General features: G+C 42.0%; 2 protein-coding genes across 2 annotated transcripts; one reads left to right on the top strand and one right to left on the bottom strand.

Annotated features, from left to right (window-relative positions):
• pcsk1nl (proprotein convertase subtilisin/kexin type 1 inhibitor, like) lies at positions 1-10141 on the top strand. Its single transcript, XM_083768974.1, has 5 exons — positions 1-147; positions 4253-4496; positions 4858-5026; positions 5673-5795; positions 9324-10141. Exons 1-5 carry the CDS (start codon positions 67-69, stop codon positions 9700-9702), a joined length of 996 nt encoding a protein of 331 aa, XP_083625100.1. The 5' UTR covers positions 1-66; the 3' UTR covers positions 9703-10141.
• A 2923-nt stretch (positions 10142-13064) lies between these two features.
• lhfpl4b (LHFPL tetraspan subfamily member 4b) lies at positions 13065-15997 on the bottom strand (the record flags this gene model as incomplete). The annotated part of the gene is made up of 5 exons (XM_083768978.1): positions 13065-13090; positions 13236-13383; positions 14255-14334; positions 14647-14851; positions 15764-15997. The coding sequence occupies 5 exons, from the start codon at positions 15995-15997 to the stop codon at positions 13065-13067; spliced, it is 693 nt and encodes a 230-aa protein (XP_083625104.1).
• Positions 15998-17873: the final 1876 nt, after the last annotated feature.

The raw sequence follows: 17873 nt of genomic DNA on the forward strand, positions 1-17873 counted from the left end.
AGCAGTGTGCGTGTGTGAGTGTGTTGTTGCTGAACAGAACAGCCTCATTCTGGTCACTCAGTCAGAATGTTGGGTTCTGTCACTGTGGGTCTGCTCTTCATCCCCGCTTCTGCCGTGATTCTGCTGGCGCACACAGCCAGCACCAAGGTAAGGCACATGCAACGCACACACACACACACACACACACACACACACACACACACACACACACACACACACACACACACACACACACACACACACACACACACACACACACACACACACACACACACACACACACACACACAGAGAGGGTTCAATCAAGATGGTTTATTTGTCACTCACTCATACAGGTTTGCTACAAACAGGTACCAAACATGCATTTTTTGGGTCATATTTATATTTAAAGCATCAGAACTCATTATACATTTTAATTCATTACTTTTTGTTTTCTTTCACAAATGATGACTCAAGAAAAAGAGACTATAGTTGGAAATTAAATTAAACTCCGAAATGGCTTTATTCTTTTTACTGAATGCCACACACAGAATGCCACACACAGTTAAAGGAGAATTCCATGCTAGAATGCTTTCTTATCTTTCTTACCTTTCTTTGTAGTTGTTACGTCCCCACCAAAGAGGTCCAGGTGTTTTTTTGTGCAAAAACTTATTGGCTATTTTCCCTACCATAAGCCCTCAATGAATTGCATTGCATTGAATGGGAATTGAATGGGGCTATGGGGTGTTATGCTAGTTCGCTTATTTCCATCGAAAGAAGTAGTAAAGTGTGCCGCTTGGGATATTATTTACATTATGAAGAGAGGATATATACAAAGAAATTATAATTTTGAGCGATGGAAATAAGCGAATTAGCACAACACCCCATAGCCCCATTCAATTCCCATTCAATTCAATGCAATTCATTTTGGGCTTATGGTAGGGGAAACAGCCAATAAGGAGCTTTTTCACAAAATAAAGTTTGTGAGAGAGAGAGAGGACACATTTGTGCGTCATCACTAGGCAACAGTCTATTTCGACTCCAACACTAAACCCGTAACTACAGTGGCCAGCAGTAACAACAGTGTGTGTGTGTGTGTGTGTGTGTGTGTGTGTGTGTGTGTGTGTGTGTGTGTGGGTGCGTGCGTGCGTGTGTGCGTGCGTGCGTGCATGCGTGTTTTGATGCATACATACATCAAGGGACAGAAAGAGAAAAGCACAGCTGATGCCTGATTTATACTGGTTTCACTGGCCATCAGCAGCTGATTTGAACCACATGAACCCCAGAATCCATATAACATTAGACAAACAAAAGCAGCAGATTTACAAGCTCACAACGTGTTTTTGTTTTTTTTTGCAAAGAGAGAGGGGGGGGGGGGGGGGGCAGCTCCAGGTATAGAGACAACCTGTGTCCAGAAAAAGGGCTTAACACTAACAGTGTTTTACTAAAGCCTTATTTATACTTATACTTTATACTCACAACACGTCACATTGTGAGCTTAAAGGCCTGCTATTTATCAGTAATTACTGCACTCAGCTACAGGCAGAGTGAGACACTGAAGTCATAATCAGGAATCATCAGTTTGAATAATTCTCATAAAATAAATGTTAGCTTCCTGCGCTTTATACTGGTTGCTATAGCAACCATTGCAATGTGGGCCCTTGTTTGTACTCTTCTCTATTTGTGAATGAGATTGAATAACGCTGTACAAACAATATGAACAATCTCACATTTCTATGACTCTCTCCCTCATCTCTTATCTCCCTCCCTCCCTCCCTGTCTGTCTGTCTGTCTGTCTGTCTGACTGTATCCCTTTCTCCCTGAACCTGAATGACTCCATCATAATCAATAAACATGTCACACTGCATGCATGCACAACACGCACTAAAAGGACGTTTCTCCAAGGGAAGACACATAAAACTGTGTGCGCATACACGCAAGTGTGCACAAATGCATGCTTGCGTGTGCATACACATACACACACACACACACACACACACACACACACACACACACACACACACACACACACACACACACACACACACACACACACACACACACACACACACACACAGCCAATCGAATTAATGGAGGGAGAACACAGGTCGTTAGAAACACTGGCAGCCATGGCAACAATCCTCCCTGGACACAGGAGGTATCATAACACACGTCTGTTCATGAAGGTTATTCTGGGTCACCCGTGTGTGTGTGTGTGTGTGTGTGTGTGTGTGTGTGTGTGTGTTTGTGTGTGTGTGTGTGTGTGTGTGTGTGTGTGTCAGCCTGTACACAGTAACAACAGGTACATAATATCTTTTATTATAATAACTTATATTCCAGTTTTTCCTGTCTATACAAATGGTTACTAATAGGCATAATAATGATCGTTGTCACTATATTAACATTTATTTGTAGATGAGCCAGAGGATGTGTGATTTGAGATAACAACACAACTGCAGTGTCCTCACCATTCTTAATGAACCACGGTCCACTCCACAGCCCTATAGTGTCCTTATTCTAGGGCAGATCAGTAGGAGAAAATGGAAATACGGTACAACGTACAATCTTGTACATGTGCTATTTGAGAGATTTGGTGTAGAGGGAAATTCTAGCGGACCAATAGAACCGGGGGGAATGAAGTAAATAGGATTTGTGTGCGGTTAATACACATGCAGAGTACATTGGTTCCATTTGTCCACTCTTCACAGAGTAAAATGAACAGTAAGGATTGTATATTCGACAGAATGCCCTGAGCGCGGGCCGAAGGTCTGACTCAGCAATCAGCATCATCAATACCGGACCACTGGCAGAGGGGAGGGGAAAAATAGCATCTGTGTGTCTGTGTGCACCCCATAGCGACGATTTGATTGGCTGAGGGCTTAAAAAGTGAGGACAGAAAAGTGATTGGCCGGAATGTGATGATGTAAGATGATAAAAGCACCCCTCACTTCACTTCTTTTATGATAATATGACGTCTTTTGACTGTCTATGGCTTTTTTGACGAAATGTGACTAATTATCTCCACTTAGGCTGGAACAGCAGGGGCGTGTCTGTCTCTGTCCAAACCTCACAAATCACTACACCCATCAGCACCACATTGATTGTGCAATGCTGTCAGGAGGAGACAAAGGGAATCCCTCAATATTATTCACATTTCAGGGTATAAGGGCCGATTCATACTCCTATTTTAGAGCCGAATAAAAGTCGGTTCGGCGCTGTAGAGCCTACAATTTGACGTCATTTGAGGTTCGGGGGGGGGGGGGGGGGGGGGGGGGGGGGCGGGTACCGTGCTAAAGTCGGCTCTTCGGTGCTACTGAAAATTTCTGACGAGCCGAAATAATTTCGGCACTACAGCGCCGAAACAGCGGTAAAATGGGAGTATGAATCGGCCCTAAGACTTACAGCTTGCACCAGCTTGCGCTCGCAGCTTGCTGGAAAGGAATAGCCAAACATGGCCATAATTTGAGGAGGAGGACGAGAGAGAAAGCGCAAAAGAAATTGGCAGTAATCTACTAATCGGTCTAGTGGTGCCGGTAGTCTGTACATCCTGGTCAATGGTGTGACCATCTGTTCCCTGAGCGAACTGCACACAACTACAGACATGAGTGCAACAGAGGAGAGCATGAGCATCTATCCACACATTATCACTCATCACATAACCTTTGAACGTTAGTTACAGTGCTAAGGAATAACTGTCACTGCTGGTTTACGTACATGACACAGGCGTGTTTCCCAAATGTCAACAACATCTTGTGGTTGCCCCTCACTGTCTGGCAGAAAGCCAGATGGAACCGCGAACCTTCCACAAGGCCACCGGCAGTAGACGGACTGCTAAATACCCAGACAATCAGGCCTGTGAATGACCGAACCAGGAGAAGTGGGTTTGTGTGTGCGCGCATGTGTCTGCGTTTGTGCGTAGAGGCATAATGCATGTATGGATCTATTTGTGTTCCCGTGACTCAGCACTGTGAGTCACTAGGGGTAGAAGAGAGGAGAGGAGAGCATTAATCACTTCTATCCTATACTTAGCTGATCGGAGTCCTCCATGGCTCTATACCCCATCCTTGCTCCACTACACTAAATATCTTTGCCGGAAATTCCGAATCTACAATACACGTAGCTTGTTGATCAGCTATTGTCACCCCAGAATAGGGACACTAGGCTTCAAGTTGTTTTTTCTTGTATTGTGAAAATCTAGTATAAATTATATTCACTCTAAATCATTGGTTGTGTACAATTGTACAACTGTCCTTTCCTTTTCCTTTCCTCTTAGTCTTTACCTGCAGTGCATGGTGGGCGTGGTTTTGATGCTTCACTGGGAGGAGCCAGACGTCTGCGGAGAGAGCTCCGTGATTTGCTACCGTACGAGGCGGATATGATGTCATATCCCACAAGACGTGAAGTCCTCTACAACCAACCGGAGGAGTGGAAGGGGCGGGCTTTGGGCCAAGCACTACAGCGAATGGTGGAGAGCGACCAGCGGCAGGAACAGCAGGAGGAAGAGGAGCAGGCAGCAGGTGATGAAGAAGAACACATTCAATTAATTCTTTAGAAGTAGAATTGAAACGTTATGTTTAAAACAAACCAATCAACAGCCCATAGACATATAAAGGCCTATTCCGGCTCTGGGGAGCGTGTCAAAATTGAAGGCACAATTTTACAGAGATTCCTTGCAAAGCATAGCGGAAGTATTGCGTGCGTAATGGAAGTCTCAGAAAAGACGTGCTGTGATTGGCCAGTAGTCAATTGAGTGACAGCGAGAGACATGGAGGAGTCGCATGAGTGACGCCACTTGGCCCTAAGGCACTTCTGCTTGTCGCCCCATTGAACTGCAGCGGCCAATGAGGCATCTATATTGTTTATTATCTATATCAACAGCCTACCTGGCCAATTTGCTTCGCCTTCTGAACGAGGCCAAGAGCGTGGGTTTGGTGGAAGAGGAAGAGGAAGAGAGACCCGGGGACTTCCAGGAACCCCCGGACTACGATGAAACCAACGTGATTGGAAACCCCCAGACCGCCTGGCGGATGCAGCCCAGAATAGACAGGTGAGTGACTTCAATCACTCTTACCCATTTAGGACTGAGGCCGTTTCCAAAAAGAGCCTTCGGGGTGGGATTAACCAATCAGTGTCAGTCAACACTCCCGTCCACTCTGGGCTATGGGATCGATGGACTCTACACACACTGCATGGAGAGTGGAGAAAAGCTGAAACACTTCTACGTAGTGCATTGCTTATTTCTCACCTCCAATGTTTGCAGATACATACAGTATATTAATGCACTGTTTAAGTTCAAAACGAGTAAATCACCGTCTGGCCATCATTTTGAGTTGGACAAGGGATGTATCACTCCAAGAGCGTTTCCCTAATTAAAATCAGGTGAGAGTGGAGGAACACTAGCTATGGGAATCAATGAATGAACTTTTATGGACTTTTGATATAAAAATACAATCATTATGTTTATGGCCATGAGTATGCTCTAAAAGTGTGAAAAGGTGTTTTTCGCATGTATTTAGTCTATTCCACAGTAACGCAGCAGAATATTTGAATGTATTTTTCCTATACATGTTTTGAACCTGCAAGGCACCAAGTCGGTAGTAAGTGGTTGAAGAGAGTTAGTCGGTCAGTTAGTTGGTACTCGCAGTCGCCAGTCTGAGCCCAGGTCTGACCTACCTATGACTCCCTGATCCCAGAATGGATCCAGAGGTGGCCCAGGCTCTACTGGATCGGATCGGACAGGACCGGCTGCAAGCAAGACTTGGAGCACAAAGAACTGGAACGGGACTTGACAGAGCAACAGACCAGGAGACACTGAGGTCAGTGTCAATAGTATGATAAGAAATTACACAGGAACAGTATTAGACTACACTGTAATTGTAACCGACTACTAATATATATATTTTTTAAATAAACTTTATTCAAAGGGTATGAGCATGACATCATATGCAAGTTTCACAAAAAGAAAGGAAAACACAACTCTTTGTTTTTATATTTTCTGCCACAACTCCCTTCCCAATCCTCCCCATCCACCCGCCATCTTTCCCCACGAGGCCAGACATACAAACAACATACTGTATATACAGGTATAAAACCAATAGATTGAATACATAACTACGATACGAAGAACTACTAATATGAATGCATTAGATTAAAATGTAGTAGATTATAAGTCACAGTAATAGTCAGATGGTTTAATCGTATTAGTTAAACATTAACTTAGTTAGCTAGTTTGTTCCTTGGTTGGTTAAAGGGCCACTTCACCCCTTTTGCAACCAGATCCTATTTTAATGATGTTTGGAGACAAGAAACACTTCCCTGGGGTTTTTATGTGGGTAATGTGTTTTTAGATATTTTAGTATTTCAAAGGGATGTCATGGACACTGGGCTCACTTACTTCCTGGACTACATGTTGTCTCAGTAAGACAGCCCTCTCCCTATCCACAAAGAGGAGCAGTGCACCAAAGCATTATATGAATTGTAGTCCAGGAAGGTGAGCCCAGTGTCCATGAGATCATAAACACTTTGAAATACTAAAATATAAAAAACACATATTACCCACATAAAAAACCCCGGAAAGTGGTGGTAGACATCCCAAACATAATTGAAACTAGAACTGCACTCTGTCGAGTGCATACTTGCTTGTTGCACACTAGTAGGCCATAAATGGCCAACTAGTGCGCAAGCAGAGCGCGCATGTAATGTTTTCGCCCGCTGTAAACTGTCAAATCTCAGTATCTCTGTGAACGAACGTTTGAAATGATTAATGTTTAGATGTAATTATTTGCTACCTACTATACATGTAAACATTTAGTATTAAGTATGATACTCCAATCCAATCTTCAATTGAGGCCAAGGCCTGTTGAAATGACTGAGACTCTTTCGAAATTTTAACTTAGTTTTTGCATATATAATTATATACTTAGATATATATTTAATTTTGCACACTACACTAACATTAACATTTATGGTTAAATTTTTGACACTTTTTTTATACATTCCAGAATCATAATGTTGTATTACATACGTCATTATTGAGAGCAGTTATACAATATCTATATACGTATATAGGCATATACTATATACGTATACCTATATACTCTATACTCTATACTGTATAAAGTGTGTAGTTGTAAGTTGATTAGCGGTATACTGTGGTTACTTTGCGCCAAAAACCGTGACAGCTGTTTCGCCATTTGAGGCTTACGCAGAAAAACATCAAATCTGTGCCCGTGTTGCTGGACCAATGATGACGAAATGACCATATTTCTTACGTCATCATACTATATACATAATCAGTAAAAATAAAATAGCAAATTGTGCCTGATCTGCTGGGACCAGAGTACGTGGTGTGTATGTGTATGACTAGCTCTAAATGATGACGTAAGAAATATATATAGTATGTATATAGTATATAGGCATATACTATATATGTATACATATATACTCTATACTCTATACTGTATAAAGTGTGTAGTTGTAAGTTGATTAGCGGTATTCTGTGGTCACTTTGGTCCAAAAACCGTGACAGCTGTTCCGCCATTTGAGGCTTACGCAGAAAAACATCAAATCTGTGCCCGTATTGCTGGACCAATGATGACGAAATGACCATATTTCTTACGTCATCATTTAGAGCTAGTCATACACATACACACCACGTACTCTGGTCCCAGCAGATCAGGCACAATTTGGTATTTTATTTTTTATTGATTATGTATATAGTATACGTATGACTAGCTCTAAATGATGACGTAAGAAATATATATAGTATATATATAGTATATAGGCATATACTATATATGTATACATATATACTCTATACTCTATACTGTATAAAGTGTGTAGTTGTAAGTTGATTAGCGGTATTCTGTGGTCACTTTGGTCCAAAAACCGTGACAGCTGTTCCGCCATTTGAGGCTTACGCAGAAAAACATCAAATCTGTGCCCGTATTGCTGGACCAATGATGACGAAATTACCATATTTCTTACGTCATCATTTAGAGCTAGTCATACACGTATTTCTTACGTCATCATTTAGAGCTAGTCATACATCAAATCTGTGCCCGTATTGCTGGACCAATGATGACGAAATGACCATATTTCTTACGTCATCATTTAGAGCTAGTCATACACATACACACCACGTACTCTGGTCCCAGCAGATCAGGCACAATTTGGTATTTTATTTTTTATTGATTATGTATATAGTATACGTATGACTAGCTCTAAATGATGACGTAAGAAATATATAGTATATAGTATATAGGCATATACTATATATGTATACATATACACTCTATACTCTATACTGTATAAAGTGTGTAGTTGTAAGTTGATTAGCGGTATTCTGTGGTCACTTTGGTCCAAAAACCGTGACAGCTGTTCCGCCATTTGAGGCTTACGCAGAAAAACATCAAATCTGTGCCCGTATTGCTGGACCAATGATGACGAAATGACCATATTTCTTACGTCATCATTTAGAGCTAGTCATACACGTATTTCTTACGTCATCATTTAGAGCTAGTCATACATCAAATCTGTGCCCGTATTGCTGGACCAATGATGACGAAATGACCATATTTCTTACGTCATCATTTAGAGCTAGTCATACACATACACACCACGTACTCTGGTCCCAGCAGATCAGGCACAATTTGGTATTTTATTTTTTATTGATTATGTATATAGTATACGTATGACTAGCTCTAAATGATGACGTAAGAAATATATATAGTATATATATATATAGTATATAGGCATATACTATATATGTATACATATATACTCTATACTCTATACTGTATAAAGTGTGTAGTTGTAAGTTGATTAGCGGTATTCTGTGGTCACTTTGGTCCAAGAACCGTGACAGCTGTTCCGCCATTTGAGGCTTACGCAGAAAAACATCAAATCTGTGCCCGTATTGCTGGACCAATGATGACGAAATGACCATATTTCTTACGTCATCATTTAGAGCTAGTCATACACGTATGTGTATGACTAGCTCTAAATGATGACGTAAGAAATACGTGTATGACTAGCTCTAAATGATGACGTAAGAAATATGGTCATTTCGTCATCATTGGTCCAGCAATACGGGCACAGATTTGATGTTTTTCTGCGTAAGCCTCAAATGGCGGAACAGCTGTCACGACAAATGGGCCAGGCCGATCACATTACTTGCGCGCTCTGCTTGCGCAAGTAATAAGATCTGGTTGCAAAAGGGGTGAAGTGTCCCTTTAATCGGTTAATTCGTCAATAGGTTGGTATTTGAGGTTAGAGCCACAACACTTTAAAGTAATACACCGTTCTTTCTGCCTCTCTGTATGTCTGTCATGTATATCGATCAGATACCTTGTTGCTAAGATACTGTCCAGCATTGGACCCGACATCAGCCAGGTGAGTTGGTCTGCTGCTCAGCCAATGAGGACAGACCTGTCAGACAGAGAACCCGCCCATAGGAGGACCCGGCGTTCCCTTGACGACACGGCTCTGCCGTCGCCTAGCAGCGATCCGCCTCTCCTCAGGGTGAAGAGGTTGGAGGAGGTGGAGGAGGGATACGGTGATGCTGTCCCCGCAGCCCTGCAGAGGATGAAGCGAGTCGATACCATGGCAACAGGCCAACAGGATGATGAACTGCATCATGGGGGTCGTAGGCGCAGGAGGAGAGCTGCAGTGAACTACGATCCGAGACTCCTGGCTCAACAAATTCTACAGTACATACAATAGAGAGAGGGAGATAGATGGAGAGAAGGAAAGAGATGAGGGAAGATATTCCAGGAAGAGTGCGAGATGTAGATGCATCATAAAAAGTGAACCCGTCAGTCAGTCGGTCTGTGTCTGTCTAGATAATATCACCACTGTACGTCAGTGTCAGTGTGATTGTTAAAGAAAACCTCTACCATATTCTGCCACAACTCTGTATTTTGATGTAAGGCTAATGCAACGCTTTAAGCATGCAGCACTCTACTCTCCCCCACCCTCTGCTCGTCTCGTCTCTTTCTCCTTTCACCTCATTTCACCTCATCTCCTCTCTTCTCCTCTCCTCTCTTCTCCTCTCCTCTGCTCTCCCCTCTTCTCCACTCATCTCCGCTCCAATTTCATCTTCTCTACCATTAGCTTAGCTATAGTAGCAAAACTGACAAATGTCAAAAGGCAACAAACAAAATAAAATATGTCCAACTTATAACTTAGTTACATGGCTCCTTTTGTTGTGTGGGAGTGTCACTCGTCTATCTCTGTCCATCACTGTCATTGTACAGTGATTCGACAAAACAATTTCTGCATTGTTGTCAAGGTAACAAGATTTCTTTATCTTTGATGTCTTACTGTCCTTGTGGAGATTATTGGTACTGTCATGGTGTCAGGGTTGACGTGATGACGACTTAGTCGTTACGTCATCTCCTCTTCAATAAAGGCACAAGCGTGCCAGAATTGTTCTTTGACAAATTAAGTTTCCTGCTGAGATCGTATTTAAGATAATATTCGAACAATAACTTGTTCTTTGAACTTGTCCATCTTTTCATCCGAAGTCCTATCAATTCGACTAGCCTCGGTCAAGACTCGACTCTTAACAAAGTTAGGAGTTCCATCATAGTCAGCACCCCCGCGCGTGTGACCGCGGGCCATTATCAACCCCAACACATGGATAGTAATACAAGCACAAACACACACACACACACACACACACACACACACACACTTTTTCTACTGTACTTGTGTTTTCTACTAAACAACCTCTTTTATACTTCAATGCTTCGTACATTATCCTACTCTGTTGTGATTCTATCTACTCTAGTCTGTTCAAATTCAAATCACTGAAACCAGTATTCCTTCCCGCCTACTTTCTTATTATTAAAGTGTGTAAAAAACAGTATGAAATTATAACATTCAAAATGAATAATTTAAAATGGAAAAAAATTGCCAGAATCTTTGGCCTATACAATAATACTCATTTTATTTGACAGTTTTAGGGCTGTGAAGACATCATTCATGTTGTAAAATTCGAAATGCACGCACGCACCTCGTACACAGTAACAAACTGGTTCTTAAAAAACACATGTATTCTACACATAATCTAAAACATATACACCTCATCCATGATACACAATACATTATATTGCAATAAATACAATATTAATATTAGAGTAATACAATATTTATACTACACAGACCTTAATACCCTATCTGTACAGGAAAACAGAATATTTGTCGATTTAAAAAATACTGATGGACCTGTGAGTACCATTGCTATTAGATTAATTAATATGTCAAATACAGATATGCACCAGCATACTAGAGTTGTTCCGATACAGATTCTGGTACACTCGGGCCGATACCACCCTCAAGGCCCCAATACTCTGACCCGAGTACCAAAACATCCAATTGACACTAGGCTGAACCAATGCAACGGGAGCAAGTCTGACCCAACAATGCAGCAGATCGCCAGAAACAGCATCTACAAGCATAAACGTGTGTAGGCATGACAGTGTAGTGTAGGCATGACAATGAAATTAAATTGGAGAAAAAGGTGGTAAAATAAATACTAAAAATAGTACTTGTACTCGTACTCGGTCTGAAAAATCGTGAAAGGTATCGTGACAACTATACAGCATACAACATGATGCAGTGACATGTTTACAAGTTAATATACTGGTAAAATACATGCAATAAGTAATTATTGAAATGTCCTACATTCACAATTGTCAATACTGTATGTCCACCAGAGGAAGATCATGTTTCACCGCTCACGTGTGTGTGTGTGTGTGTGTGTGTGTGTGTGTGTGTGTGTGTGTGTGTGCTTGCATGTGTGCATGTGTGAGCATGTACAGGTATTACTATACTTTTGAGGCACAACAATTGAGAAACAGCCTTCTAATGAGGTGTTTTGGTGTGGGTGTGCCAAGATTATTCTAGTAAAACTCAACTAAAAACAGATTTAGAATTTAAATAACTAAATAAATGACTTAAGTTTTAGTCACAATTTGGTCACATGATGTATGGATAATTCTACTCTGCAGAAATACAGATTTACAGAGTGTGCATAAAGTTCTCAAAACTCGTCTGTGAGAGAAGAGCCCTTTGTGCACTTGATGATTTGACAGCGCGACAGCTTTTTTTTCTTCTCTCTACCCACTAAAAATAGCAGACGAGAAGTAATGAAATTAAGACTATGGATTGAAATGTCTCCATTCTCACTCCATCTCATGCTCTGAGATCTCTTTCCTGAGACTATGCTCGCACGGTCTGCCACCTCTCACTTAGCTGTTTCTTCTTCTCCTACATGCCATTACTTTTCAGTTACACGTACAATTGACTGTCAACTTGTGTAGCCATTATGTCAATGGAGAAACAGCTTTACTCGCTCCTGCGAAGAACTCGAAAACTGACTGTGGGGCAGCAAACACCTGACAATTACACAACCTTTCATTGACTGGTGATATAATAAACTTGATATACACATGGATCAATCACACTTTTACGCTGTTGCACACACTTATTGCAATCTATAAGGCTATAACAATGTAACGTCATGTTTGTCCTAGTGATGACAAGAAACCACACTACTTTTCGATGTGTTCCGTTCATTGTCAAAAGAATTGTATGCATACAGCCTGTCTACTTTGGTTGCCCCATAATGATGTAATGACAGTCCTCTATTATATCCCTTCACCCGTTGGCCAATGCCTTTCAGCTCATGATTCAGACAGATGGAGGAAGGTAGGGCATGTCTTCTGTCAGAGATGTGTGTTCTACTGCCGACACCTTTCTAGTTGGTATCGAGAAGAGAAGAGAAGAGAAGAGAAGAGAAGAGAAGAGAAGAGAAGAGAAGAGAAGAGAAGAGAAGAGAAGAGAAGAGAAGAGAAGAGAAGAGAAGAGAAGACTTCTCTGGCTTATATTTGTATCCTTTTTGACAACAGGATGGACAGAGGAACACAGCTGAGGATTCATTCCTGGATTGGAGAAGTGAGAGGGGGAGAAGGGAAGATAAAAAAGGGGACAGAGAAGAACAGAATAGAGGTATTGGTCAATAAAGAAGAATAATAATCGGTCCGATGACTCACCTGGTGAAACTGAACCAGGACATCTTCCTACGCAGATAAAAGACCTGTAGTCACTAGAGAGAGAGACGGAGAGAGAGAGATGACAAATGGCGAGAAATAAGTTTTGGTAAATACTTTAAAGCCAATAATGCATTACAGATACATTCATAGTGCATTATAAGTTAATCATTTGAATTATATTGAACACTCTCCACCTACCATCTTTATTATCAGGTGGCAGTAGAGCATCCTGTCTGTTTCCCAGTACAAAGGCCAGTGTGGCCAGTATGGAGGCATCCAGTATTCCCAGTATGGCCAGTATATATGCCCAGTGCACCGAACAGTTCCCTGGAGAGAAACTACTCACCTGAAGAGAGAGAGACATGCTAATAATAAATGGGCACGTTGACTTGGTCATATAAGAAATTAGATCTTAAATCCATAAAAGGTTTTCAGCCTTCAAAGGGGATCGAGTTAAGCCTTTGTTCAAACTGCAGACGATTGTTATGATTCCGAAATGTTCTTTAGGACCGAATGTCAACACTGTTATTTGCAAGTGATCAGATGGGATTTGCGTATTCAGACAACATCACCCTATCTGTATTTGTTGCTGTGGTAAAGAGGTAAGACAATGGCATGACTAATGTTCATTGCTCAACTTATGCTTAACAATGTCACTTACAAATAAACGATGTACAAGCTTGCGAGCTTGTAGATTGGCCATTTTCCATGTTTCAGTGTCTAAGTGTCCACTGTCCAGACTGAGACACATCTTTATAAATTCAGATTTGAATCACATTTCAAACCACCTAGGAATGTAGTACAAATCAGATCCACAATATTAACAATTTTGTATATTTTGCTGTTCAGAATTGATGAAAACAGTCCAGATTCCTGTATAGGCCAAAATCTGATTTGGGCTGCCAGTCTGAACATACTGTACAGTAGCCTAACTTTCTGTATTTTTTTTCCGTGGCACCAAAAGACAATTATGTCATTTTAGGCTACTCGAAGGAAATGTTGACACAACCAATCAATGCACTGACAGAGCAAATGTATAGGACCATAGTCACTCTGTGACAGAACTATGCAATGCTAAGTGTCTGCTGCATTATTGACAGTCAGCGATGTTGTTTGATTCATGTGGCCTAACTGGAACATGTACTGCAAAGGTTGAATTGAAGTGGTCTGAGAATTGCATTCAGCATTACTGATAGTTATAAGTGTAGTGAACTGACCCCATCGCCACACAGAGCTCTCATCTCTGCACACTCCCAGGAGTCTGGAAACAACAGACAGGCCAACGCCATGCATGACCCTGACAGACAGACAGACAACAAAAAAGTCTCTCAAAATTTGGCCAATGTTTGACAAATATATATAATATAGTTTGTTGAAGATTTTTCCCCCCTCTTTCTTTATTTCCCCTTTTTTAGGTATAAAAAAGGTCTTAAAATTCAAGTCATTCAAGTTTAACTTTACTGTCATCTATAAGGACCCAAAACCTCAAAAAAGGGGATCCCATGGTGGTCCCGACTCAGAGGCTGAGAACCACCGGTCTAGACCGTACTCTCCAAAATCTGGATCGGACCCAAAAGATGTAGCATGGGTCATGGGCTCTGCTGTGTACCTGCTGTCAGCTGCAGCCAGGCGCAGATCTTGTAGACGGTGGCAGCGTTACAGAACCTGAAGAGGCAGAGACATCCCACGCTGGTCCACACCATGGTCAGAGACACACACACCAGGACGGCTGAACTCTGGAACGCTGGCAGAGGAGTCAGAGTTGACAGCCGGCCACGACACTCTGGAACCGGCCAGTCAGTCTCCACACACACCTAAACAGTAAACACACAACTAGTTAGTCATAGTTAAACCCTAACCACACAAAAGGGTTAAGACAGTTTTAGCGTTGTCCCTGTGGTGTGATATTTCTTGTTGCATGTTGACCCACGTTGACCCACATTGACCCACGTTGACCCTAGTGATTCAACACATGGAATTCAATGGCCCAAACCACACCAAAGGGTCGAGGCGGTTTTTTGCGTTAACTCCTTGCAAACGTTTGGACCCAAGGAGTTGCATGGTGACTTTGGTGTGCTTAGGGCTTTAGATAGACATGCAGATATTGAACTAGTCCAATGGTATTAGTTAAGATAAATCTCTCAATAACAGATTTGAGTGGTAGGTCAGTCCACAGATGGACACCAACATGTCACCTTTTTGCTGCTTATGCCATGGCATTTATTCCATGCCTGTAACCTTTGGGAATAAATCACGATTTGCTTGCATTTTACTCTGACTCTGTGCTGATTTCCAGCCGCTTATTGGGCCAACCTTTACACAATTCAATGGAAAACAGGACGTTGTCCCAATACATCATATATTTCAATGAACATGTATTTGTTTCATGAGCATCAGTATCGTTCAAGAACTCTCCAACTGTATTGAAATCTCCAGAACCCCTCCCCCCACACTTTTTTAAGGTTAAAATAGCAGACCTATTTTCACTACATTTGCAATATGTTTTTTTTAAATAGCATTGTGCCATTGCCTTCCAATATATGTACTGAAGTCAATAGCACAATATTTGTCTTTGCAATGTAGTGGAGTGAGAGTGAAAGTATCCAAAGATACTCAATATCCTCAAGCAAAGTACAGATATAGGCCTACTTAAGTACAATAGCCGCCCTACTCGATTAAATGTACTTGGTTACTGCCCGCCACTGGACATTAGTGAGCAGCCTCACCTCAAACAGACCCAGCGTGCCGCTGTGAGGCGCGGGTCCAGAGCCCTTGTAGTGGGTCTGGGTGCTGGTTCTGACCCAGGAGGGCTGCACCAAGACCACCAGCTGGATGATGGCCAGACATAATGAGCACACAGCCCACAGGACCCCCACGGCACGCGCACTGCGCACAAACTCTGTCTGGTACAACCTGGCTACCTCTGTCACATGTGGGGCGAGGTGAGGGGTCACTGCCATGATGGTAATGTAACCACCTGGAGGAGAAAGGGGGGGGGTTATATTGAAAAGAAGAAATACAATAGACTAATAATTTTAATGTGAAGGAAACCCATGCTGCCCCTTTCTCTCTTCCACTCAGGAACACATGGATGATGATGGTACATGTCACACGCGCGCACACACACACACACACACACACACACACACACACACACACACACACACATGAATAATAACTATGTCCACCACGTGTGATCTGTTTTACACACCTTCATTCAATGATTGATTGATTGGTTGATTGATACTTTATTAAAAATCTGCAAAGACAAGCACAGGAGGTTTTTAACCCCAGCAAGATAGCCTGGCTTCTTTCCATTGGGGTGATGGTGATGGGGTCCTTCATAGATAGTTCATAGTCATACTCAATTCATCACGCACACGCGCAGCCTGCCTACCGCTGTCAACACGGCACGTAGCGCAGGCCTATGTTCATTAATTTAGAGCGACACTACTATAGTCTTAGCCCAAACATTTAGATTATCGTAGAGGTTTTTTTCGATTCTGACGAATCTCTCTACGAGAGTCTAAAAGTCAACCCCGCCCCTGACGTCAAAAAGGAACGTTTGTGCCTCAAAATCACTCTTACCTTGTACAAATGCAAAATCTAAGCTGCTTTAAATGTTGCCCCACTTGTTTGTGATCTGTTCGCACCCATATTAAACACCGCACATGCTTATTCTTCAATAAAATAGGTATTTTAATCCACTCTGTTTCTGAATCCTCCATTGTAAATGCGGTAAACGGCGCAACAGAATATTGCCCGCGCCCCTAGCGGCCAGGGTCCTCTTGCGCATTTACAATGGAGAGAAAAGCAAGATGGCCGCCAGATTCCGAGACAGAGTTGATTAAAATACCTTTCTTATTGAGAAATAAGCATGTGCGGTGTTTAATATGGGTGCGAACAGATCACAAACAAGTGGGGCAACATTTAAAGCAGCTTAGACTTTGCATTTGTACAAGGTAAGAGTGATTTTGAGGCACAAACGTTCCTTTTCGACGTCAGGGGCGGGGTTAACTTTTAGACTCTCGTAGAGAGATTCGTCAGAATCGAAAAAAACCTCTACGAGAATCTAAATGTTTGGGCTACTATAGTCTACTAAACGGCAGAGCGTTAGCAACACATCGTGACGATGACGTCTGAATGAAATATATAAATATAAATATATTATTAATAATGACGTATTCTTACTGTAGGATGCTCTCTGTCGTTGTCCTCAGTGTTCTCTCTCTCTCTCTCTTTCTCTCTGAGAGATTTATTTTCTGTATGATGCTGGGGCTGGGGGCGGGGCGGAGGTTGCTGTTCTGCTGCTATCCCTCCGATAGAGGTACAATGAATGATTCTATCACAAATATAGGCTAAATGCTACTGATCTACCGTGGTACAACCATGCATATGACGTTTGACTCGCCGTGGGAGGGGGGTGCATCCATATAACTAATCATGGGTGCATCAGAGCGGAGGAGAGAGAAGCAGGAGGAGGAAGATAAGAGGGGTAGAATAATTGATTTATCGAAAATTCAAAATTGTATTAACAGTTTGTAGAATGGGTACCGTTCAAGGTCAATACAAAATCTGCTAAGAGGGTAAAACCAGAAAAAGCACTAAGACTAGACTTGTTTACATAAAAGGGTCCTCGAAGATGGGGTAGAAGAGGTGGAGAATATGACCCCTGGTGGTGATTCCTTATATTGCTATTCCTGACATCAAATATAGATTAAAATTAAACTCAATGTTTCACAAAACCCCTCACACCCACACTAAACCGCTCTAAGGAAACAGGGACGTGTTATAAGGGTGGCGTAGGCTACATGGTAGCAGTGTTTTCCCATCTGC

The sequence above is a fragment of the Protomyctophum parallelum genome (genome assembly GCF_964188405.1).
Source record: "Protomyctophum parallelum genome assembly, chromosome: 7".
Lineage (NCBI taxonomy): Eukaryota > Metazoa > Chordata > Actinopteri > Myctophiformes > Myctophidae > Protomyctophum > Protomyctophum parallelum.

Excerpts from the sequence above, each read along its gene's own strand:
- pcsk1nl (XM_083768974.1), top strand. The coding sequence starts at position 67 with ATGTTGGGTTCTGTCACTGTGGGTCTGCTCTTCATCCCCGCTTCTGCC. Across the intron at positions 5,027-5,672 it reads ATGCAGCCCAGAATAGACAG|AATGGATCCAGAGGTGGCCC; the intron begins GTGAGTGACTTC and ends CCCTGATCCCAG. Across the intron at positions 5,796-9,323 it reads ACAGACCAGGAGACACTGAG|ATACCTTGTTGCTAAGATAC; the intron begins GTCAGTGTCAAT and ends TATATCGATCAG.